This window comes from Vespa crabro, chromosome 15, assembly GCF_910589235.1.
Source record: "Vespa crabro chromosome 15, iyVesCrab1.2, whole genome shotgun sequence".
NCBI classification, from domain to species: domain Eukaryota; kingdom Metazoa; phylum Arthropoda; class Insecta; order Hymenoptera; family Vespidae; genus Vespa; species Vespa crabro.
This window is the reverse complement of record NC_060969.1, coordinates 5,118,231-5,144,764: the sequence shown is the minus strand read 5'-3', so window position 1 is coordinate 5,144,764 and position 26,534 is coordinate 5,118,231. Positions and strand designations below refer to the sequence as shown.

Genomic DNA, 26,534 nt, shown 5'->3' with positions numbered 1-26,534 from the left:
TTGGATTTATTCTCGAAATAAAGAGAATAATGTAGTGCGACGGTTTCAATTTTCTCTCAGACACGATGATCATACATTTGGACCTATTTAATTACCCGTAAATAGATTCGTGATATATTCTAATGTCAATCGTAACGGTTTTACGTACCTTCAATGATGATTAAGTACACGGATCATAAATGATACACGGAGAGATTAAACCAAGCCGATACGTTCGCGTTGACATTAATTGACTCCGGACCTTCTAGCTCCTAAAGCAGGAAGCAATTAAGTAGCGTCACGATATTGTAGGTAGATCGAAGGCAATTTTCATGATTTAACGGATAATCAAGCTAATGGGTAATTACACCGCGTGCAATAATAGACACCAGAGACATAATGCGAGACCACAATTATGCGTATGTATATTGTATAAGGAAGCCATACAAATTTCGTTGTAAAAAGGAAAACATAATCTTATTTTTATCCTGTTAAATTTTCGTATTATAACCCGACGTCGTGTAGGCTCCGAGTTTGTCCAAAGAAAAGGAAAATGAAAAGGAAAAAGAAATGAAAGAGGATAATCTTTAGAAAGCTCGCCCCTTTTTTACCAAAGTAAAACGTGCATATTCCGTTGTCCTTGCGGTGACGTCGTCTGCTGCAATGCGACAGTCCATACTGAGAGCGAAGAAAATAAGAGAAGAATGAAAGAGAGAGAGAGAGAGAGGTGGGGGGGGGGGAAGAGAACGAGAAGAATAAACGAAGGATCAAAAGTTATATTTTTTACTTTTTGTCCAATTGATCGGTGGCTTTCGACGAACGAAGAAAAAAAGAAAAAAAAAAACAAATAAGAAAAACGGAAGGTACGATTGTCTCGTGACTTTGTAATTGGATAATAAAATTATCGTTGATAAAAGGAAAAAGAAATAGGAAGAGAGAGAAATTAGAGAAAACAATTGCAAACTCGAGGATAAAGTATACGTTGGTTTTACCTCGATCAATTAGCTTACTCAAGCTCCGTTGGGACGAGCAAAAAGTATGATTATTCTTTCATGTACCGTATGCGTGTTATTCAATATTCAGACATGTCTATGCCATATATAAATGGACGTAAAGCTGACGTTAAATCTAAGCATTATTAATAACTTTCCTAATGGCTAAATCGTGACTGTGTCAATTATCCGTTAAATGTCATCGAACTCGTCAATACTACGAGTCGATTTTTATCGGTGCAGTTTACTTGGTTGACAATTCATTTAGGAAATATAAAGTCGTATTTTATGGTATTAAGCCAAGAACGAGCTGTTAAAAAACTTGCAGAGAGAGAGAGAGAGAGAGAGAGAGAGAGAGAGAGAGAGAGAGAGAGTTAATAGTTGGAAAGTATTAAAATGGTGATTTTGTTCATAGAGAAACAGCTTGTTCTGCTCTTTGGTTGATCTCGTAACAGAATCCACACCGAATACGATCCCTGTGTTACGTGTATACACGTACGTAGTATCTTCCCTATCTCGTTCCAACTCTCGTCCTACGAAAGAGAGGGAAATAGAAGAGCAAAAGGGTGCATAAGGTAATACCCTATCGAGCGAGCTTCTCTAGATAGAAAGAGAAAAAAGAGAGAGAGAGAGACCGAGCACGAACAATATTCTCTGTGAATATTCCAGCCACGGTACGCAATCCGTGCACCAACGTCGACATGATCGATATTCCAGGGGAATATCCAAGGAAAGAAATACCTAGAATTTATAATAAAACGTCTCTTTCTCTCTCTCTCTCTCTCTCTCTCTCTCTCTCCCTCCCTCTCTGTTTCTGCTATCGAAAGGCAAAAGAGAGGAAAGCCAATTTGTTGTTCACAACTCGTAATCGATTTGAATGTGAAAAACTTGTTTACCATCTTTACACTAGAAAAAGGAGGATTTGAAATTCTTTTCGTTTTAAGTAGTTACATGTTGGAAGAGAATCGCAAATGTCTAATGTTTCTCCCTCTTTCCCTTTGCCTATTTTCACGATACAGCCATCGAGAGAATAAAAAATACAAGATGGAAAGACAATTTCCATGGAATCGTCAAACCGAAGAATCTAATGGCAATGGTATACATATACATATATATCGAGAATTTTCTTTTAATGTTTTGCCTTGTCTTTCTGTATTTCCATGGAAACGAGGACTCGTTCTAATCTCTATCCTTCTTTATGCATAAAATTTTAGTATTATGCATTTATTATAATTGGAGATCGATCGTAAGCCGACTCTCGATAAACACGTACACGCGATATTTCTCGCGTATGTTAGTTCGATTCGATGCAATTGACTTGTATGCGAGAATAAAAAAAAAAAGAGGAAGAAGAGAAAATAGGAAGAAAGGAACAAGGATAAAGATATATATATATCCAGAGTTGAACAATCTCGCGTTCTATAAGGGTGGTATAAACTTTATTATATGACACGAGAGAAGAAGAAAAAGGTAGAGACAGAGATAGCAAGTTTATTGCATTTTCGTGTAAAGACTTAAACGAAACTATATTCTCTCGGGTAAAATTTATTATGTCTCGACGAATAACTTGTTAATAATTAACTGCTTGTTGCTCATCAGAGAGAGAGAGAGAGAGGGGGAGTTTCTATGAAAAGTTTTTTAATGTCGTTTACCATTCTTTTTTTTTTTTTTTTCTTTGATTTTCTTTTTTTTAAATGAAGAAAAAAAAGGGATAAATTTTTATCAAACGAAAAATTACATCGACGAAATATGTTCAGCTGAGAAGAGTTACACGCGACGAGTCTTAATTTAAAGGCAAAGATTTAAGGAGGTAGTGATACTAATGGTGAAAGGGTAGGAGGAATTATTTCTAAGTTTCTTGAAATTTTTCCGTTTCTCTATCTTTTTCTTTCTAGTCGAAAGGACAAGAGTGTGAGAAAGAGAGAGAGACGAGGGAGAATGGGAATGGGAAGTATCAACGTTGAGTACGAGAACGAGCTACCCTCTAATTCTTGGGAACTTGTAACGAGTTATAAATGTCGGACGCGCGTGCCTTTAATATCGTATAATGCTGCCAGGATATATAGTAGTAGTTCTCATTGTTGTTGCTAGTGGTGATGGTGGTAGTAGTTGTGGGTCTCTTTATAAAAAAAATAAAAGGATCAAAGAAAAAGCATACTAAACGGTCCATTCTTTTTTGTTCGTATTTTAAAAATAAATAAATGAAAATTGTTTTTAACAGCTACAAAGAAAAAATGATTGACTTTGTGAAAATGCGTAAAAGATATAAAAAAAAATATATATATATATATATATATATATATATATATGTATACAAAGAAAGTGAAAAGAGGACGAAGTAAAAGACGAACATTGACATGTGCGTCTGTTGTAACCTCATCGATTTTCTTTCCTCGTTCAACCTGTTTTCTTCTTCGAAAGACGCGTTTGTCTCGTCGTCGAACTTACCTTGGTTTCTCTCTCGATAGTTAAGGAACTTCTACTCGATCGGTCGATTATATTTCCGGTATGGATAAAAAGAAACGTAGACAGAGATAAAGAGAAAGAGAATGAGTACGACAGAACTTACAAATTCCTAACTAGTACTATACCTTCAAGAGTTATATATCCACGAGTAACAATTATTCTCTTCTATATATAGTTAATATGTAATCTACTCGTGCGTTATGTCGAATTATCTACTTGCAATGGACGTCGAAGGGTTTTATTGTTCGAGGAAAATAAAAAAATTTGTAGTTTATATCAACGACTCGAGTTTTGGTTAACAAGCGAAGTAACGCTAACGCATTATTTGTTTATAATCAAATGAATGGATAAAGGTGAAGAAGAGAAAGAGAGGGAGGGAGGGGGGAGGGGGAGAGGAAGACAGAAAAGCCGTAATGAGCTGTCGTTAGCAGGAAACGTTGTTGAAATTTCTCTTTCTGAAGGTTTTCAAGATCCCTCATTAATTTCACTGGGCTTTATTCACATTATAATTGATTTCGTTGGATACCTTTTCCTAGCCGGCTTTTGTTCCTTTTGCGCGATCAAGCACCGAGAATCGTTACTTTTTCGTTTTCTCTCCTTGTCTCTTATTTTTCGCGTTAGTATGAGATTGAAAAAAGAAGATCTTTTATTTTTAGAATTATTGTCATCATTGAAGGAAGTGAAAACAATTCTTTGCGAATATTTGCAATAATTTCCTGTTTACATCGGAAGCCTTTTTTCTGCTCTCTCTGTTTTCCTATCTTTTTTTTCTTTTTTTTTTTTTCTTTTGTTTTTTTTTTTTGTTTTTCCATAGACCAACGTAATACCGAAGAATATAAACTGAATCGTTATTGGAAATCTATTGAAGCAACATGAAAGAAAGAAGAAGAATGGTCAGCAGTATGGCTCGATCGATATTATTTTCCTCCAACTTCGCGAATAGTTATATCGAAAGGTTTTCGCGTTTTTCCACGATTCTGCTTTCGAATAATGGAAGTAAAAATCGGCTTCCGTCGTCTCACACTCGAGAACTCGAGAAGCGTGAAAAGCATAACTTCGGAATCGTGACTCGGTCTGAAAACGTGCGAGAAATTGACGACTGCGGATGGAGAAAAAGAGGAAGGTGAAGGAAAAGTACGTTGTGTTCGTTGGAAAGCTGGATCGGAGCCATCGCTTTGAATCGGATTCGATTTCGAAGGAGTTCAGAAAAGAAGAAAAGTGCGAAAGGTTTCTCTCTTTCTTTCCCTTTCTATCTCTATCTCTCCATTTCGACCGACGAAATTTCGTCCATTTCCGCACTGTCACTTTAGTCTTTGGATTTCCTTTTGGACATAACCATTTTCTTTTATGTTTTTGCTTTTTCAACAAAATTATCTCGTTTCTCCGAATCGTTTGTACTTTTTGTCGAGGGAAAAAAAAAAAAAAAGAAAAAAGATTTTTTTGCCGATCTACAAAAAAGAAAAGGCTATCGTTTATCGTGGACGCATAAATGGCAAGAAAGATGTTCGTCTTTTTTCTCTTTTTTATCTTGATTTTTTTTTCATTTATCAAAGCATTCTCCATCGTATATATTACAATATGTGCAAACACTTTGAAAGTTAACACGAAAACGTTCGCTCCATTACCTTTGTCCTACACGCGATAATCGGTCTCTCCCACTAGCGAGATAGTTGATACACTACGTATATATATATATATATATATATATATATATATATATATATATATATGTATGAATGTATGTATCTACGTATGTAGGAGTATGTGTGTTAGGGACGAGAGAGACGTGTTTATGGATTAATGCTCAACGAAACGCGAATTTGTGCGAGCGAGCATATGTGTCATACGCGTCACAGAGCTCGTGCCTTCTCTCTCTCTCTCTCTCTCTCTCTTGCACGCGCGAACTCCTCAACGTGTTTTCTTCGCGATTTCTTTCGTCATTTTTTTTTTTTTTATCTTTTATCATCTTTCTCCCTATACAAAATCGCTTAGACTATATAGCGATAAACAAGATTATAATTTTTTTTCCTTTCAAATTATCGCTTCTATTCGATAAAAATGATTGAGAGAGAGAGAGAGAAGGGGGGAAAGAGATGAGAGCGAGAAAGAGATGAGAGCGAGATAAAAGGGTGATAAGTAGTTTCCGCTCGATTTGAATCGTCGGAAGTTCTTTCGAGAAAGCGTGAAATTCGTTAGAACGATCCGTGAGTGCTATAGCGTATAGAGAGAGAGAGAGAGAGAGAGAGAGAACGAGAGAATCGATTTCGAGAGACGAATTCGCCCGGTTTAATCCGACGAGAGTTTAATGGTATTCCCTACGGTGTATACAGCCGAGTCGTTTCTCGCTTTACAGCGTAAGAGAAGCAATTGCCTGCACATACATCGAATATATACGCTTTCACGTTTAGTTTCCTGCTGATATATTTCTTTCTTTCTTTCTTTCTTTCTTTCCCTTTTCCTTTCCTCCCTTTCTCTTAACGTCGAATCGTATTTCGAACGAATTATTTCCTCTCCCTTCCTTCCTTCCTTCCTTCCCTCCTTGATGGTAATTCGAAGATATTGTAGAGTTAGTTGATTTAAACATTTTTTGTTCCTTTGTTTGTTGTTTTTCTTTGTTTCTTTTTTCTTTGTTCTTTTTTTCTCCCTTTATACATTCATTCATCCACCCTCGCGAACGGCGCCCGACATAAATTTTGCACGTTCGAGGTGAATGAATCGACTATGAAATTCGATAAGTAAATCATGAGAGTACGTGTCTTAGGGAAAATAAAACGTGGGTGAAATTTTGATGGGGAAGGGCGAACTTCTTAAAAATAATTTCGTCGAATTATAAAAGTTTATAAATGATATAATCAAGGGAACCGATTATATCTGACATAATTATGAAAATGAATATAATTTATATTTAAAGATAGAAGGATAAAGAGAAATATTTATTTAATCAATTGCGAGTAATGGGGTTCGTTAATTTAATCGATTATCTATTTGGAAATTTATTATTCATTTAATTTCGATTCGGTAATTTCGATATATTAAAATATATTTTAATCGAGATGAAAATCGATTGGTCCGATTATAAGTAGAAACGCCGTTCTCTCTTTATGAAGCTGTCGTCTTTAACGGGTTTGGTAACGCACGCTCCTTGTCCCGGATAATGCAGTTACATGCTTCATGCCAAATCAGGCGTATCGTGCTTCGTGGCCCTCGGTTTTTTCCAGGTTATCGCGCGATATCCAGATTTTACGACAACGACGACGGCTACGATTAGAACTATACTATGTCCGCTCGTAATACTCATACTTTACAACGAAATTAAAAAAACCCACGCACGCGTTCCCTCTAAACACTTTTCATTAATCTTATCTCTTCTCTCGTAACAATTAATCGCTTTTGTACTTTAAACTAGAGTACACTCGACGATTTAATTCAATTTCATAGGCAGAAACAAATCTATCGTCTTACGAATGAAAAGTCTTTCCGTCACGAAAACAAAAAAAAAGAAACAAGAATTATAACTAAGAAAGACAAAGAGAGAGAGAGAGAGAGAGAGAGAGAGAGAGAGACTTTAAAATTAAATTGATTTTGTTTACAGGATACCACTTCATCGTCTAGTCGATTAATAGGAATAGAGAGAAAAAGAGAGAACTTGGCCGACGGCGAAGGTGATGCTCCAGGTGAGCGGATACAACGAGCCCTGGGCGGCCCTTTTTTCTTCTTCTCATTCTTCTTCTTCTTCTTCTTCTTCTTCTTCTTCTCCTCCCCTTAGCTCTTCCTATTACCTTTCTTCCTCTTTTTCTATCTCCTTTCTCTGTGAACGTTATCGAGAAAGAAGAAGAACCATAGTCATCGCCGTTGCGTCGAGTCAAAGTGAAGAAAAAAAACGAGTAATAGTAACGTCGTCGTCGTCGTCGTCGTCGTCGTCGTCGTCGTCGTCGTCGTCATTCTCATCGAGAAAGAAAAGTCGAAGGACGACGAGTAGAACGAAGAAAAGGTTCGAAACTAGTAAAGGTAATAAAGGAAGAGGAAGATACGAAGAAGAAGAAGAAGAAGAGGAAGAAGGAAAGAGCGCCTCGTCGAAAACGGCGCTCTTGTTACGGCGGCGATAGGAGAGAGAGTTATGGTGGCTCGCACATGCAATGACTGTGGCCGCAGCCGTGGCACTGTGGCATCGTGCCAACCTCTACAAGGCGATGGCCTGCGTCGTCCTCGCGCTCATTGCTGTTCAGTATCTTCTAAGCGGAGTATTGGATCGTCGATCCATCGAGACCATATTCACCATTAATGCTACGAGGTTAGACATTAAGATTATTCTTTTTATCCTTTTAATTCTAATTTTAGATCAACGCTATGTTAACGCTCGAGATTATTTCTTATTTTCATTGATAGTGAAAAGCCATCGTAAACTTTACCTGTCATCCCTTCGAAATTTCTTTTTCTTTTTTGAGATTCCTCTCTTTCGTACATACTCCATGGCCATATGTGCTCGGGTTCTTCGATTAGAGCTTTAATATGCAATGTCTTCTTTTTTTAGAATCTGACCTTTAAAGGGAGAGTAAAATAAGGTCGTTAACGTGCGTTGTAATTTCTTTTAGAGACTGATGACACACTGACCCAGTTTGTTTCTTCAAGAACTAGCGATTGGGAAAATCGTTTGAAAATTCTTTATCGTTGATGAATTGGAGAGATTAAATGGAACGAACAAGTTTCGGTTAATTTGATATGCTTGAAGTATGGGGAATGAAGAATAGGAAAAGTATCGATGGACGACGTATTAAAAAATAATCCACAACTGGAATTATCAAGCCGCGTATCGCTTAACCCGAAGCAATCGAGTGTGTAGGGACCTTTCCGTTAGACCGATTCTCCTTCCTTTGAGCATCGCAGACAACCGTGAAATCTCATTATTCGGCCGGTAACGAGCCGAAGTAGGCTGGTAACGTTGAAAACTATTACTATTACTACTACTACTACTGATATTACTACGTAAGAGATGTTACGTCTACAAACGTCTATCTATTTATCGCCCATACGACAAACCATTCTTCAATGTGTTAGAAAGCCGAAGGCGAACATAGAAGTGCAATTTGCGGAGCCAGGTAATAGGAAATAATCAGATCTGCGTTGATAATATCGACTATAACCATTCGCTTCCTCCGCTTATTTTCTACTAATACTCTTATTTTTTTTTTTTTTCTTTTTCTTTCCTTTTCAAATTTTCTCTCCTGTAAACATAATTTTCATCGAAATCAGAAAATTCGATCGATCGAAGAAACGCAATAGTCGTCGACGTCGTCGTCGTCGTTGTCGTCGATCAATGCCTAACTTAATCGTGGCTTTCTCGCAAAGAGTAGGTTAATCTTAATCTCGTTATCGTTCCCGTTGACATGACTGTGGTTGTTCTTCGTCATTCTTGTCGGTGTAGCGCTTCGCCCGTAATGAAGGGAAATTTCCGTGGAAATCCATGCTTTATTCAAGCTTACTCTTGTGGACGTAAGGTGTACGTGATCTCATTATTTCGTTAGTGGCCGAGTAGATTGCCTGTTTACAGAGTCGGTTGGCTTAACGATGCTTAAACTTTCAATGGATTCCGCCTGGGCAGACTTTTTCGATCCGTTATACTTGTCTTCCATGCCTCCCCCCTTTCTTTTTTGTTTTTTTTCTTCGCTTTTTCTATATTTCTTTTTTCGTCCATTTCTTTTCATCCTCTTTTTCTTTTTCCTCGTAGAGAATTTTCTTCATTTCAATTCTTTGTTTCTCTCTCTCTCTCTCATTTTGTTCTTTCCTCTTTCGTTGTTTTTCAAATATAGAGAAAGAAGAGATTTTTCGTTGTAATAGCCGTATTTATCTTCGCGCTCTTACGTTTATTTTTCTCGGTCGATACGTCCATTTATCATCTAATCATCTCTCGCATGGTACTCTTCTCGATAGAACGCTATTCTGAGTTTCTTTCGTGATAGAGAACGTTAGATCAGAGAGAAAGAGAGATGAGGTAAAAGGGGAAAAAAAGTAAAAGAAATTGAGAGATGGTTAGCTTTTATGTTTTTCCTGCGAATAATATGCGACTTCGTGAGTTACTAGAGGTTAAGGTCGTTTTCCAAAAAAGAAAGAAAGAAAGAAAGAAAAGAGACAAAAAAAATACCCAAGGTTCCTTCGTTTCGCCGTAGAAAAATATTTCTCAAAGCCGTGAGAAAACGTCTCTAGAATTTTCTCTCTCTCTCTCTCTCTCTCTCTCTCTCTCTCTCTCTCTCTCTCTCTCTCTCTCTTTCTATCTCTATCTCTCTGTTGTAGTCGAAATATAAAAATACGAGAATATATATATATATATATATATATATATACGTATATATAGGAAACGAGAAAGAAGAATTTTATGTTGATTCGATCACTTAGAGTCGACCGCATCACGACTAATGGAATTTACATTCTAGAATAAAAATAAGAAAAAAGTATTTCTCTCCCTCTCTCTCTCTCTTTCTCTCTCTCCTATTTTCTCATTCTATTCGTTATACGTTAAAGTAGTAAATCGATATTAATTTTCTCTAAGAGCAAAATCAATTGGAATACATTATAGTCTTTTAAATTGTGCTAGTAGTATATCCTAGGTTCGTAAAGAAAAAAGTTCGTGCTTTCTATTTTCTTCTTTCCTATAATCATATTATTTTACCATTCCCTTCGTTTCTTCTCATTAGAAACCCAAAATACAATGTAAACTCGTGTAATTATTTTTCGATACAATCTTTATAACGCGCAAATGATCGATTTTGTAAATAATTATTTTCGTTCAATGGCACTTTGTTACAAATGCATTTTTCTTCTACCTTCAAATCATTTTCTTTTTTTTTTGTTCTCTTTTCTTTTTCTTTTTTCCTCATATTCTCCCGCAATATATTATAATAAAAAGGGAACGGGAACAATAGAACAATTTTTCCAAATTGCCCGATAAAATGCAAACGTTCTCTTTCGTTCGTTCGTTCGTTCGTTCGTTCGTTCGTTCGTTCGTTCGTTCGTTCTACCTTCGCTATTCGATAAAAACGAAATAACAAAATGTCGAACGTTACGTCGATAATATGATCGGACCGATCGCGTTATCTCGTATTCTGTAATTTCGCACGTTTCACAATCAATCGCTAGAAAACCGTTCGAATATTCTCGGACAGACAGCATGTGCTTATATGTACGTATGTATATATGTATTTACGTACGCGTCGATTTCCCGCGTTAATTCGTATTCGAATGCATTCATTCATATTCCTCTGGATAAATTCCATCTCTGTCTCTCTCTCTCTCTCTCTCTCTACCATTCTCTCTGTCTCTGTTCGTCTGTCTGTTCGTCCATCGACCGAACAGAGAGACAAACGACGTTCCTCGTAATTTCTCGAACGTCGCAATTGGAATGTCATTATAATACTAAGCACGTCCGAATCGTGCTTGTCATATTAAATCAATTTATCGTTAATTCGTTCGTTGGACTCTCTCTCCTCTCCCTCTCTCTCTCTCTCTTTTCTTTTTCTCTTTCCCCACCGTTCGTTTATGGCGAGAAAGTCAAAGCCACTCGCATTATCAGAATCTTACGGTATTCTTTCGTTAAATGCGGGTAATAGAAATTATTATATCCATGGTTTCTCGACTAGTCATCGAATTTAACGATACCGGAACATTTTTGTATACACCATGGATAAACGTAGATTTATTCGTTTGTCCGTTGGGGAAGTTAAAAAAAAAAAAAAAAAAAAAAGGAACAGAAATAAATCAATAAAGACATTAAATGAATAATAGGAATGCACGTACGTAATCGCAAAGGTTTTTTACAATTTTTATTTTAAATGGTCAATCTCTTATTCTCTCTTTCTTATTCAACTGCATTAAAGGGACTTTATTTAGTAGCAAAGAAGACAGCTGGCGAGTGTCACGATGAATCACATTTGGTTCTCGGTACAAGTTCTTAGTAGAACACTATCGAGATAAATTCCAAGTCTGGCACGATGCCTTAAGATCTAATCTTGTCCTTTCTCTCTCTCTCTCTCTCTCTCTCTCTCTACTATGTATAAGAAGGATTCGTTCTTCATGTAGAAATGCTTCCTTAAATATAAACGAACTAACTATTCGAAGGACTTTAAAAAAAAAAAAAAGGAAAAGAAAAAATGAAGTCTGCGTAGTTAAAAATGACGTTTAATAATTATCGAAATCGATATAAGTTTTTAATTGTCAATTGAATCGGTCGTATTGAGAACATACGTTCAGTATACTTTGATAGGTACTACAAATATATAAAAACTACAACCCTTAAAGAGAGAGAGAGAGAGAGAAAGAGATTGTTTTTGAGTACTCTTCTATCCACACACACACACACACACACACACACACACGATATTCTCTTTGAAGTCGTTGACATCCCGCTCGCTTGTAAACACAAGCATCGAGTGTCTCTTTATAATGACATACTTGGAGGTCGTCGTACACAATCTATTGAAGATCGTTATCGCGAACAGACGGGCTTAGGAATTTTTTGTCGTTGCCGTTTCCGTCTTTTTTTTCATCACCGTACATACATATATATATACGTACGTTCAAAATGATTATCCTTGATGGGTTCTCGCACACGATACCTAAGAGAGCACGCGAGATGAATATTAGAATTTTCTTGTCACTTCTACTCCTTCGCATCTTTTTTTTTTCCCTCGCTTTTACATCACTTTTCTTTCTTCGTTCGAGCTTACGGCTCGTCTAGCGTAAATGGTAAGCTCTTTCATAAATTCATTTTATACGAACGAGTAATTCTTTCCCACATTGAATAATAATAATAATAATGGTTGTTGTTATTATTATTATATCGTAGCTTTCAAAGAGAATATTTATCGAATACGTTTCAATACAGTTTAGCGAATAACGATGAACGAACAAAAGCAAGGAAAAGTATTTTTACCATTTTTCTGCTTCTAAATTATTTTCTATTTTTCATAGAAAGCTACGTTAATTTACGTTTTTGTGTTGAGGATATAAAATAATTGATTAAAGGGGAAAAAAGAGAGAGAGAGAGAGAGAGAGAGAGAGAGAGAAAGAAAAACAAAGATATACATTGCGTCGGCAAAATTTCGATAAAAATTAATAAATAGGTAACAACATTGTTGTATCAAAAAGCGAAAGAGAGAGAAGGTTGCATCGTAAAGATTCATATGATATTAAATGAAGTGTACATATTTTTATGCCTCGCATGTCTTGAAAATCTGTTTTATTAAAAATTTCTTTTCTCTTTGAAGAAAAGAAAGGAAGAAGAGAAAGAGAGAAAGAGAGAGAGAGAGAGAGAGAGAGAGAGAGAGAGGGATTATTATAATAGCCTCGAAACGTAATACTTTTTAATTTACGAGAAATTCTGAACGAATAACGAATGAGTAGCGAGAATTTACAGTGGTTCATACGTTGTAAATTTAAACGCTCAAATATCGCTCGAAAGCTTTAAAGCTAACTTCGCTCGAGGTGTACCTCGAGGGATGTCGAAAACGAGTGGAGAATTTTCTCGAGAAATTTTCGCGATTTTCTAGGAAACGGAGAAACCTATTATATATACAAGATATATATATATATACTCTATATATGTATACGTACATATGTATATATACGTAGTCAGATATAAATAGTTGTGCACGACTATTCTGGCTATCGGATTTAGTTGTACCATTTTGTTATTTTATTTCACCGTCGGAAGATAGACACCGGTTCGCGAACAACGTGACTCTCCATAGAAATCTGCTTTTTAAATCGTCTCTGTTCTTTTTCTCTTCCTTCCCTTCCTCCCGCCCTTTCTCTTTTTCTATTTTATAAAAATACGCGGAGAATTCCATTTTTGGCACATAGCCCGTACCTCGATGAAGGCAAAATTTTTAATTTATTTGTCTTATCGTTGCAAGCTTTTAGAAATTTACCTATATCCAAATGGATGGATATTATTTCAATATCGTTTAAGTATGTATATATATATATATATTCCTTCATTGATTTTCCTATCGATCGTTACAAATTCATTAAATTGAAAGTTATTGTATGTCATGCGAAGTGACATGAAACAGACAGCTTACTAATTAGATGTAAATGGTATAAATAGACTAATCTCTGGAGTAAGGATACGTGTGTAATGTATATAGAAGAATAGTATCCTTATATAGGTGTACATACGTATATGTATATATATATTTTATCGCGCATAGATGTGTCTATCCAATGGTCAGTCAAGTTTTAACAAGACATAGAGAAGATATAAAGTTAAAGAGAAAGATAGATAGAGATAGAGATAGAAATAGAGAGAGAGAGAGAGAGAGAGAGAGAGAGAGGGTTGACGCGTTCCAAGGAACACATTCAATGTTTCCCTGAAAGCAACGTCGACGTAGGGTTTGCAAGTGGAATCGGATACATGCTACGTGATTGCCGTCCTTGCATGTTCCATTTGCATGCATATGCATGCGAATACGAAACCGTCGGTGTTCTACGGATCATCTGTCTATCCCACAGTTAGTAGTACCTTCCTATTGGCATATATCAATGTGTATTTTTCAATAAGTTCTCTCGACAGTAGATAATAACTTAACGAATAAGAAAATAAAGAAATATCAATAATATAATAAAAATATCTGTTCGGAATACTTTGCTCGATATTATATATCATTGATAAGTGCTTTTGATATATATATATATATATATACATATACATAGAATGAAAATTTTTACGTCCTTCCTTTATTATTTATCACGAAAAAAATCGACCACTGTCTACCGTTTTTTATTGCTACCGTATTTTTTATAACTTTATTGTTAATAATTCCTGTTAGGATGGATCAATCATTAAAAATCATCGGTATTTTCATCGACCATGTGGTTGGCACTTTAGCGAGAGGGTTTTAATTTGTTTATATTTTTTTTCTTTTTTTTTTTTTTTTTCTTCTTTTTTTTTTGTCGAGTCTCAAAAGGATACAAAAAAGGCAATGCATTGTGAAACGAACGACGACAATCGACGGTTTCGTGACACAATCCGAAACGTATGTGAGCGTTCGCATGTCGCATGTTACTATCGAATTATGCGATTCGAGCGAAACATGTACTTCTATACCTCGAATTACAAGCATTTATAATAATTTCAATGAAAACTGCACGCACAACGTGCCGCCAACAGGATATAATACATATATCCTGAGATTAGTTTGGCTTGTGTGTGCGTGAAAAACGTTCGTAGGATAAATTCATTTCAATTTGAGAAGAGAATCCGTTTCGACACCGTACATACAGGAAAAATATCACCTTCTCTAGGAAACTTGTTCTCTCTATTTCTTTTTCTTTTCCTTTTCTCTTTTATTTATATATATATATATATATATATATATATATATATATATATATTTTTTTTTTGTTTTTTTCCTTACTTTCTTTCCTTTTATTTTTCTATTTTTCATGGTAGTCATTATTCACAAGGTGGCTGCTATTACTATTATTCACCGAACGATTCGTATCCGGTAGGTTCGATCGATCTAGATCAGGAGATGCATACAAAGTATCCATGAAGAGTTAAATGATACGACATTGCGAAAAAATATAGGCAAGGTGCAGCATTTATTAAACTATAAATATGTAGATATCCTGTACCAATTTACGTTCGATCGATGGATCGGAAAAACTCCCTTCGTTCTCTCGAGAATTTTCTTTCGCACTCTACATTATAATTACTCTCGCCGAACTCATCGATTTAAGTTAACATGTTCCCTCCTCTCTCTCTCTCTCTCTTCTTTTTCTCTCTCTCTCTCTCTCTCTCTTATGTATTATAGTATAGAGTTAAAGATGAGACACCAACGAGGAGTTTGATATTATCATCTGTTTGCTAGTTGCATATTCATAGAGTGAAGTTATAAATTTACAAGTAGAACGCTCTCTTTCTTTTTTTCTCGCTCGTTCTCTCTCTCTCTCTCTCTCTCTCTTCTTTTGCACCATTTAACGTCATGACTTTCTTACAATTCATTTCATTATCTATCAGAAAATTTGTATTTATATTATTTGTATTTTAATTAACAGAATATCGCTCATGATTTTTTCTTTTTTTCTTTTTGATTGTCGTAGCTCGTCCATCGAAAGAATATAAATTATCTTATCGGTTATGATAAAGAAAAGAATAATAAAAAAAATTCGATAAGATTAATTCGATCAATAGATTGTAATATAATCCTTGATATTGATCGATCGAATATCATCCTACGTTCATGCATATTTATATATCTTCGATAATCTAATCAAACTCGACGAGTATACTCGGCGATCTTTTACAAAATATGATAATAATAATAATAATAATAATAATAATAATAATAACAGTATAATGATTTAATCAAGAGGAACGAAGTCATTCTCTCTATTATTTTTTTTTTAACAATTTTTTTCGTTGGATTTTTAGTCAACGAGATATAATCAGAGGGAGAGAGAGAGAGAGAAAAAGAGAAGGAAAGGTAGAAAATAAATTCGTAAGAATTAATCGAGAGAAAGTGTTTGAGAAAGATTGTAAGAAAAAAGGAACAGAAGGGTAAAATAGAAAAGCTTTCGATTCAATATCCGCAGTAATATTTCTTTTTTCACGTTGACAGGGCTTGGTAAGCGTAGTAGTTTATATCTCGGACGTGACCGTTCACCGTTCTTTCCTAGCGTGGTCTTCCAATCAAACTGTCCTTTATCGCGATGGTCGAAGCGTGAAAAAGACGAGTCTCGTCCGAGGACCGTGATTTCGTTGAAAACGTACATACATACAAATACATAGATGGATACATAGATACGTATATAGATACATAGATATGGTGGAGAAAATTCTCGGGACGGTAAGAAAAAGGAAAAAAGCCGCTGCGATGCTGCTCTACGGTCCCCGGAAATTGCCATTGCAACGAACAGAAAAGATGGGTTAGAGGAGTAAATGAAGGTTCTCCTAAAATCTCCTGAAAAAAAAAAAAAAAGAAAAAAAAATCATTCTTGAACTTTAGCGAGAAAAAAGAGAGAAATTATGGAAAGAGAGAGAGAGAGAGCACGCGTTTCTCTGCCTTTCTCTTTTTAGATCAAAACCGGGTAAAATCTTAATGAAAAAAAAAAAAAAAAAAAAGAAAAAAAAATGAAAAAGAAAAAAAATATAAAATTTTATTGTTTGTCTTCGTTTTATTTAATAAAACTAATAGTGCCTAATAAAAAAAGGACAATATATGTATATACACATATATAAAAAATTTATTAGGAGCAGTAAGAGTCGCGCACTTCCTTCTTTATTTTATCGAAAAAGAAAAAAAAAAAATAATAATAAAGAGAGAAAACATAAAGGATAACATTTGTTCACGAATGCCAAGAAAAACGACAGATGGAATTATGCTTCATTATCTCATAATCTTCTCCGACACTTCGAGAACATTCGAACTCGTCAAAGTCGCGGGCATCCGCAATTTTTACCGTTACGATCACAGCACAACTGCAACAACGATTATCGCAGAATTCTTTCATCCTCGAATCTCTTACAATTCTTGGCCAGACGTAATCGTAGGAATAAGGGGAATAACGGTTCCAAGACACTTTGAACCGCATATCGCGATCATCGTAATCAAGGCTCTCGTCGTACGATCAATTTCCCGACAATTTCTTGACTCCTCGCAATTACCGAATACTGCATCGTCAGTCCGTGAGAAGCGAGAGAGGTACACGAATCCAAGGACTTTGATTTCTTTCTTATCCTCTTCTTTCTATCCCGGAAATTATCTCTGCAGTCTATCGAAAAAAAAAAAGAAAGAAATAAAAGAAGCAAAAATAAGAGGAAGAAGAAAAAGAAGAGGTTGTTAATGACACTTGAAACTGGTCCCCCACCATAAGTAATGGATAATTCAAAAAAAAAAAAAAAAAAAAAAAATGGAAAAGAAAAAGAAAAATATACGATTATAATATTAATAATACAATAAATTATACGCGCATAATTTATACGATGCAAGGTAAGAACGTAGAAAAACGTTTACTTGTGTACATCTTTGGAGTTTATTCCAGTCGAAGGATATCCGGGTGATTTGCTTAGACATAGGCAGATACTACCATTAAGCTAACTGTTGGACGGTCGATCGAGTTTCTAATCGTTAGACAACTCCCAGTGTGGCCGCACGATTACGAAATGGTGCATAGTCAGCCGCGAGGTAGTAATGGTCGCGCTCGCACATGGCTCGCACAGGTTCCCTGTCGATGGATAATTAGCTTCCAAGGGATAGCTCGATGCACCGCTAGATTTGGTATTAACCGTCGATCGATATCTACCATGCTCATCTATTTAACCTCTGTGTAGTATTATCTCTCTGTATCTGGAATCACGTTCAAGGCGAGAACTTGATGGTCTTCGTTCGTGTGCCATGTTATTAGTATCTACTCGGAACAATCTAATTACGTTATATCTATCAATGAACGGATTACAGAATATCTCGTGGTATATTAGATAAACACTGTTTCGATTTATGCTAATATATATAAAGGATAACCTATTTTCTGTTAAGTGAACTTTTTTATTAATTTTAAATGTCTCAACCGTGTGGCTTTCAGATACGCCGATCGGACGTACAGGAACCATCCTCGTGGATTGATCATATACGGTCCAGCGACAGTGTCTAGCATTCTCAAAGGCGACAACAACAACAACAACAACAACAACAATGTCACTTCGAAAATATTCCCATCAGCCGGCAAAGGGGATAATGTTGGAAGTGGTCTCGCAAACATTACCAAAACCGAAGCTGGAGTATTTCCGACGAACAACGTCGTTGGGTTGTCTCCTGGAAGCTCACCTCAATATGCCTCGAATGCCACGAATAACGCGACGATTCAACAATGTCCCCTTGTATCTCCAAATCTCGGTAAGAGAAATTAGATCTTCTCGTTTACATCGAAACACATTCGTCATATTCGTAAATCTATGTATATATGTATATATCTGTCGTTGAATATTTGAAATCATTGTCAATCTCATTTATAATATTATAAAAATATCTGATAAAGAGAGAGAGAGAGAGAGAGAGAGAGAGACAATGTTTTTCAAGTTTGCGCAACGTAATAATGGTCGTCGCGAGATAAAAATAATGGTCGTCTTTAAAAAAAGAGAATGTTCCCGAGGAGATCTTTCCAACAGCTTCCTCCTCCCCTCTTTCTCCTCTTCTTCTTTTTATCCGTAGTCGTTTGTCTTTGCACTTCCTACAAAGCTTGGAAAATAAAAGAAGAGAAGGACGAAAGAAGAAGGGTGTCTCGGCTTTTCTAACGCGTACTTCCTTCCGATTCGATTCTTCATGTCTCTTTGATCTTGTCTATTTGCACGCTAGCAGAGCTCGTTAACCGAACACCGAGGGAAACAAAGGTGGAGAAGAGTGGTGGCGGCGAGTATTTACCTCGGTTAATCGATGGACTTCTCTACCCTCTCGAAATCTACCTCCTCGATTCTCCCTCCCCTCCCCTCCCTCTTTATCCCCCTCTGTTCTTTCTACGTTTACTTGCTCTCAATCAAATATTTTAAATCAATGATATTTGATTTGGTTGATAAGTGTAAACGTCCGCGCGACATAAATGGTCCGATCGTTCGACTACATCGATCAATTGTTGTGTCAATTTTTCTTTTTTTCTTTTTTTCCTTTTTTTTTGCTTTTTCAGTTGGTCCAGTGGCCGTTAGTAAAACTCCACCGGAGATGTCGGTCATTGAAAAAACGTTCATCGAGGTGAATCCAGGTGGAAGAGGATGTCCAACGAATTGCGTAGCGAGAGATCGCGTAGCCATTATTATTCCGTTTCGTGATCGCCCACAGCATCTGCAGGCGTTACTCTTCAACGTGCATCCGATTCTCTTGCGTCAGCAAATCGATTATCAGATCTTTGTGGTCGAGCAGGAAGGTGAGTTGTTTAGTCTGTTTCTTTCTTTTCATTTTTCTTTTTCCTTTTTTTTTCCTTTTTTTTTTTTTTGTAAACAACACCTTTATCATAAATCGATGCTTATCATATTAAATACAAGATGTTTCATTAGATTCTAACGATCTTTCTACCAATCAATATTTATAACCATTCTTTCTTTTCATTCGATATTTTCTTGTACGTGTTAAATACACGTGTGAAAATAAATGAAATAATTAAATAGAGTGTTAGTGAAATAAAAAAAAAACACACACACACACACACACACACATTCTCGTAAAGTATTAATTTAAAAAGTTCATCAAAGAAGACGTTCCAACGTTCTGTTTCATATCTCTTATCGTTATACTTCATATATTCAAGTAATTGTAACAAATTTAGCGAGTTCTCTTGCAGTTGATTGCATACACGTGTTGCTAAAGCTGCGCATAATGTATAATGAGTATATATATATGCATTGTATATATATATATATATATATATACATATGCATATATAATGTATACATAAGAAAATTTTCCCTTGAGTCGAGAGGCGAAGCAGGATGAATAAATAAACGAAGAAGAGAAAAAAGAAGGAGCAAAACAAGAAGAAACAGAAAAAAAAGAAGAAAGAGATGCAGACTCGTTACTAAAAAGGCTTAGAAAAGTAAATCATCGAGCAGAGAGAAAAAGAGTAGCGAACATCGTGGATAAAATCGGCAAAGCCAATGGGATCTTTTTCTTTCTTTCTCTTTTTCCCTACGTTCTAATATTAAACGTGCGATTCGTCTCTGTCTTTCACAGCCACTTAAAGACTCTAACCGTTCTTTTTCTCTTTCTTTTTATTGCACGTGGACCTTGCAAAGAAGTGATGGATATAAACGTTTGAAAAATCCACCTGGGATTTGTTAAAAGTTCACAGATAGAGAGAGAGAGAGAGAGAGAGAGAGAGAGAGAGACGACAGCGATCGTTTCACGAATGTTGCCTCGTAACACCCAACGTTTTCGAAAGATTTATCGTTTTTTTTTTCTTCTTGTATCCTCCTCTTTCACGTTAAAAAGAAACGGATACTTTCTCTCTCTCTCTCTGTCTTACGTCGAACTTTGGTATATCTTAACCCTGTTTCTCTCTCTTTCAATGAGAATTCTATTCAAGAAGCGACGATTCTGCATGTTACAATTAATTCCATTGAAAGACAGCTATTCGTTTAAGTAAAAATCCTTGTACAGGAGAGAAAAAAAAAATGGGATTCAACCGTAGCTCACTGTCATCATTCCTACGGAAAAATTAGCTTTATGTTAGGCTCGTTGTTACGTAATGCCGCGTTAGAACGTAATTTAATCGACTAATGCAAGTCGAAAGTAAGTCGAAGAGATGCCGATAACTGGATTTGCTGCAATGCGGTATATGTCCTCGTTCGATCATTAGTTATTTCTTAATCAGACATCGTTAATCAAAGTATATAAGTCTCCTAGATAGCTATCGTCCTTCCTGACGGAAATATTTCATTTTTTCTTTCTTTTTTCTTCTTTGTTTTTTTTTTTCTCTTTTTTGGAATATAAAACATCCAATGTTTATCATCAACCATATTGTAGACCGAGGCCAAAGCGATATGATTTATCTTAAATTTGTATTATTATTATTATTATTATTATTATTATTATTATTATTATTATTGTTAATAATAATAATATTATCTCGTGATCGTCTATCTTACAGCTGTGACGATGTTAATGTTATCTCGGATACCTTAACGGGTCTTTAATTGTCTCAAATGGTCCGCACAAAGTTTCATCCAGCAGCTGCTTTGAAATTCAAATCCTTTCTTCCTTTGCAAACTGTCTGTCTTCTTCATCCCTTTCAGAGGTCTACGAAGATTCGAGATTAAAGAGCCTAGCAGTAGTCGGCCACCGAATATAGTTTGCTTTTATATAATTGCCAACGGAGTGAATATTCCTTGCATGGAAATAAAGACGAGAGTAACGAGCTACGAGTAATCTTTTGATCATCAATAACGTTACTGAATGGTATTGATTATAGGATTAAATGGTGTTAATCGACAAGACCATTCTTTTCTTTTTCAATCCATAGAAAAAGCAGATTTTTATCTTCTTCGTTTTCTTCGAACAAATAATTGCTCTCTCTCTCTCTCTCTCTCTCTCTTTCTCTCTGTCTCTCTGTCTCTCTCATTCTTTCTTTCTTTTGTTTGCCCTCTTCGGACACGACTGTAAAAGCGAAGTTCTTTTCGAACGAGAAGATATTCTTTTACTTCCATTTTCCTTCGTAGAGAGATGAGAAAGAATTAGTTTTTACAACGACCAAGTCGACCTTTTTAATGTTTTCTTCCCTACACGTTCCCTTTCTTTTTTTATATCTCTCAAAAGATAAGCTTTTCTCTTTTCACAGGAGAAAATAGAGAGAGAAAGAGAGAGAGAGAGAGAGAGACATTTTCAGTGGGTTAGTTATTGCTACTCGATACGAAGCGCGAACTCTTACGAGGTTTATCTTTCATTGAGACAATTTTCTCTTCGAGTTAATAATCAAAAGTTTCTTATCCTTTATATTTGACTTTGATTTTTTTTTTTTTATCCGTGCATTCAGAAATATGAAAAAAAAGGGAGTAAAAGAGACAGATAGATAAAGACAAAGGGAAAGAGAGAGAGAGAGAGAGAGAGAGGGAAGAGGAAGAAATTCTTCTTATCTCAATTCAAATTGTGAAAAAGTTGGACGGAAAGACAGCTCGAAAGATTTTCAACGAGATGATTCCTTTGTTAGTAGGAAAAGTAATTACGTTTGAGGTACTCACGAACTCTCTTTCACGACTTCTCTCCGAGTGATATCTATATAATGTATAATTTATTTCTCTCTGTTCGATCGTTCGATTCTCTCAAGTTGGGTTAAGGTTTCTTCCCTCGAAAAGAGAAATCCCATTGACTCAATGATAATGAAGGATCAATAAAGAGAAAGATATATATATATATATATATATATATATATATATATATATATATATATATATATATATATATATATATATATATATACTGTCTTGAAAGAAGATAGAAAAATATCGAGATCACTTTTGCTCTTTGTCATTTTCTTCTCTGATCATCTTGACAATAAAGATTCCATCCTATTTTCAATAGAACGAAATAAAAAACGTTCGATTATTTTATTTTCTATTCTTTTTTCTCAAATCACACAATTGCTTCTCAACGATTATTCCCTTTCATTCGTTTAATCCGAATGAAAATTCAACCGATTAATATAATATCATTGCGTATAATTACGGTTATTACAAAATTATAGTTTCACATGAAATAATTTCTATCCGTTAAACCCCATATCGAATCGGTTGAGTAATATCGAAGATATTAGTTATTACCCGGTTATATTTCTGTCTATTAATAGGAATTTCAAGCAGCGCTCTATCGACGTTTATTTCCAATCGATAGGGATTGGACGAACTTGTTATTTCGTCAAAGAGGATATTTATTAGAGATAAAAAGAGAGAGAGAGAGAAATTGAATCGTGATAAATAATTAAAAATGCATGAAAATTTGAATGTTCGCGAGAACATAATAAAGTTCGTAATTCGATTTTTTACTTAGAGCAAACGATTGACTTGTCCGTTTTGATCGTACATCCTCCGAAGCAAAGCTCTCGAGGCATCGCGTAACAAGCAGTTAGGGTAATACGAGAGCATAATAAGATAGAAGAGAAGAAGAAGATGACTCCGGAGCCCTTTCCACTTGTTTTCTCGATTAGAATATTATTTCAACGTGTATTTCGTTACGCGAAGAGTAAAACCGGCTCTCTCATTTACGGGGCAAGGAAGGATGCTGCTGCTGTTGTTGTTGCGGATATCTTTGCGAAACGAGTTTCCTCCTCTACAGGAACGACTTATGATTAACGAGCTAAACTCGTCTACTATGGAAATACGAAGATGATACCTGCTGTTTGCTTGAGAATAGATAAATGAAGAAGAGAATGATGATTGGATAAAGGACGGAAATATAATCGTGAATGCTAATGTTAAAAGGAGAGAAGAAAAAAGGAAAACAAAATTTAACATTAAATCAGCTGATTTATTAATTAGAAAAACGTTTTTTCGTTTCGATTAATAACATATACGATAATAACGAGAAAGGATACGTCAGAGGTGATGTTATTATTTCTTTTTTGTTTTGTTTTTATTTTTCTTTTTTTTTATATCCGGTGTAATTCATCATAGTATTTTTTTTTTTTTTTTTTTTCCTTATGGAAAAATCCATTTTTCTCGTGAAAAGCACAAATTCGACGAATTCAGGAAGAAAGAGAAAAGAAGGATTTATGATGGAAACTTTCGATATTACGTTAGATAAAATAGAGTTACTGTTGCTTTTCACGTATTACGATCGTTCTTCTGGCCTCTCTCTCTCTCTTTCTCTCTCTCTTTCTCTCTCTCTTTTTACTTGAGATTACATAGTCGAGACCGTCCACGAAATCGATACATGTAAATCGATCGATTCTCCTGGGACACTTCCTATAGAGATAATGCTCTTGTTTCGTTCGTTGAACTGGACGAACGAAAAATCGCACTGAGAAACGTATATACATAGATACATGGATACATACATGTGTGTGTGTGTGTGTGCATGTACATGCATGCATGAAGAGAACTCTTCCTCTTTCGTCTTTTATCGCATCTTGTCCTGTCCGATCCATATAAATCTCGAGGCTCGAGTATATCTACACCGAGATTTATTTTATATACACGCACGTTATGGATGGCTTTTAAAGGAGAAGACTCGAAAGGCGTGAATTATAGTTAGAGCGATCAAGCGTTAAAGACCCTCCCCTCCTCTAACATTTTCTGTCGACTTTAAATCACCGACCAATGATGGTAGAATAGAGAAAGAAAGATTCAAGGAAAAAGAAAAGAACATTTTTTTATCTCGGTATATTAATTTTTACTGATAAAAGTAATAAAAATTAGAGAAAATATATATCTACACAATTCTTTGGTTTTTTTTTTTTCTTTTTAACAAATCATTAACTCTATATTTTCTATACAATATGTGTGTGTATATATATATATATATATATATATATATATATATATATATATCTAAGTATATATAAAATTTTTAAGAAAGAAAGAAAGTAGAAAGCACTCGAGCAAAGTTTTTGAGGTAGCTCTCTTCAGACATAGAGCGCGAAAGTGCTGGGAGTCTAACTGGGTCGATTAATCTCTCACGTAAGGGATGCTGCAAGCAGCACTTTGCACACACCGCGAAAGATCACCGTGGCTTGTTCGCCACCCTAACCTCTTTTTAGCCGCGTAGTATCTACATACGATATATGGAACAAAACAAGGAAAAAAGCGTGGTTAGAGATAGAGAGAAAGAGAGAAGAAGAGTCCAAGGAGAAAGAAACTTATCCGAAGCGCCTACACGGTTGCCCTACATTTCAATATTTCTCTCCCTTCTTGCCCTTCCCTCTCTCTCTCTCTCTCTCTCTCTCTTTCTCTATTACTATTTCAGACTTTTGCACTTTTTCCCGTCGCATCAGTTCAAGCTCTCTATCTTCTCTATCTCTTTCTTTTATTTTAAAGCGAAGATAAAATGTGAGAAGTTTTAATTGAAGTTGGAGCAGTTTTATTTTTACTTTCTTTCTCTCTCTCTTTTTTTCTTTTTTTGACTTTTCTTCTTTTTCCTTACTTCATCTTTTTCAATTTTTTTCAAGGACCACGGAATTAAGGTCCTTCGCCTTTATCCATCCATCCATCCATCCGTCATTCGCGAAATTTATTCTATTTGTTTTTTTTTCCTTTTGTTCGTATTTTCTTTTTTTCTTTTTTCTTTCCCTTTAATTGACAAAGTGTTTTTGGTTCGTCGGTTGCAGGTACCGGAGCATTTAATCGAGCGATGCTGATGAACGTCGGTTACGTGGAAGCCTTGAAAGAAAGAACGTTCGATTGCTTCATTTTCCACGATGTCGATTTACTTCCGGAAGACGATAGAAATCTGTACACCTGCCCGGAACAACCCAGGCATATGTCCGTCGCCGTTGATAAGTTCAGATACAAGTATGATTTCTTTTCCTTGCGATAAATTTATACACACACACACACACACACACACACACACATATATATATATATATATATATATATATATATATATTTCTCGTGATGTAGAACGAACGAACACAATTTAAAAGCAATTAGTTCGGGTTTGAAATGCCGAAACGATGAACACAGAACGGAAGATAATTATTTCCGAACGATAGCAATTTCTCGTTGAATAGAGGGAAAATGGGAATTGTGATGCGGACGATAAATAATTATTACCGTAATTAATTAACGCACGTATCATTAACTCGTTATATTATGTACGATCGTAAAACGTTCTATATCGGCTTTTCTTCATTATCTCGAATTGATTTTTACTGTATATTTTCTATAAAGGGAGATATGCACGTATAATGAAAAATTAAATGAAAATTTCGTTTGAAATTTGATTTTCTCGAGGCTCCCGTATGCCGACCTTTTCGGTGGTGTTTCCGCTATGTCCCGGGAACATTTCAAACTGGTGAACGGCTTCAGCAACGTCTTTTGGGGTTGGGGTGGCGAGGACGACGACATGGCAAATCGTATAAAGGCTCATGGTTTGCATATATCTCGTTATCCCGCTAACGTAGCTCGGTACAAGATGCTAACGCACAAGAAGGAGAAGGCTAATCCAAAGAGGTAAAAGGAAAAAAGAATCGATTAAATAAAAAATCATTGATCTTATTTACGATCTTTATTTCATATTTGTTAAATTACATTTTTTATCTCAATAATCTCATTGCAGTGTATAACGTAGAAAAATATTCATCAGCAGTGTACAGTAAAGAAAAAATCCGTCATCGTTCCATATACAAAAATGTACTTATGGTCCGTTCAAATCTGACCTCTTGCCCCCTTCTAATATCAATCCACTACATACACTAGAGAAAAATCCATCTCAGTTCCATTGTTGAAAAATCCATCGACTTCCATTATCCGTATGTCCGAGATACAAGTAAAACCGTCGGCACTATAATATGACAATCGAGAAGAGAGAAGCACTTTTATCCACTTTTTCTTATCTCTACTCTCTTCTTCTTCTTCTTCATCTTCTTCTTTTTCCCTTATCTCTCTTTGTACGTATTATTGAGCGA

At 35.5% G+C, this 26,534-nt stretch overlaps 1 protein-coding gene across 10 annotated transcripts in view; it reads left to right on the top strand.

Annotated features, from left to right (window-relative positions):
• The window catches only part of LOC124429516 (beta-1,4-N-acetylgalactosaminyltransferase bre-4-like), a 69,286-nt gene that overhangs the window by 39,959 nt on the left and 2,793 nt on the right, over positions 1-26,534 (top strand). For 9 of the 10 annotated variants that reach the window (XM_046974890.1, XM_046974885.1, XM_046974887.1 and 6 more), the window contains 5 exons: positions 7,030-7,728; positions 18,015-18,325; positions 19,110-19,346; positions 25,233-25,416; positions 25,861-26,079. In XM_046974890.1, the coding sequence (XP_046830846.1) occupies positions 7,574-7,728; positions 18,015-18,325; positions 19,110-19,346; positions 25,233-25,416; positions 25,861-26,079 (1,106 nt within the window). In that variant the 5' untranslated portion in view covers positions 7,030-7,573. The remainder of the gene's footprint in view (positions 1-7,029; positions 7,729-18,014; positions 18,326-19,109; positions 19,347-25,232; positions 25,417-25,860; positions 26,080-26,534) is intronic. The other variant, XM_046974886.1, reaches the window with a different exon arrangement.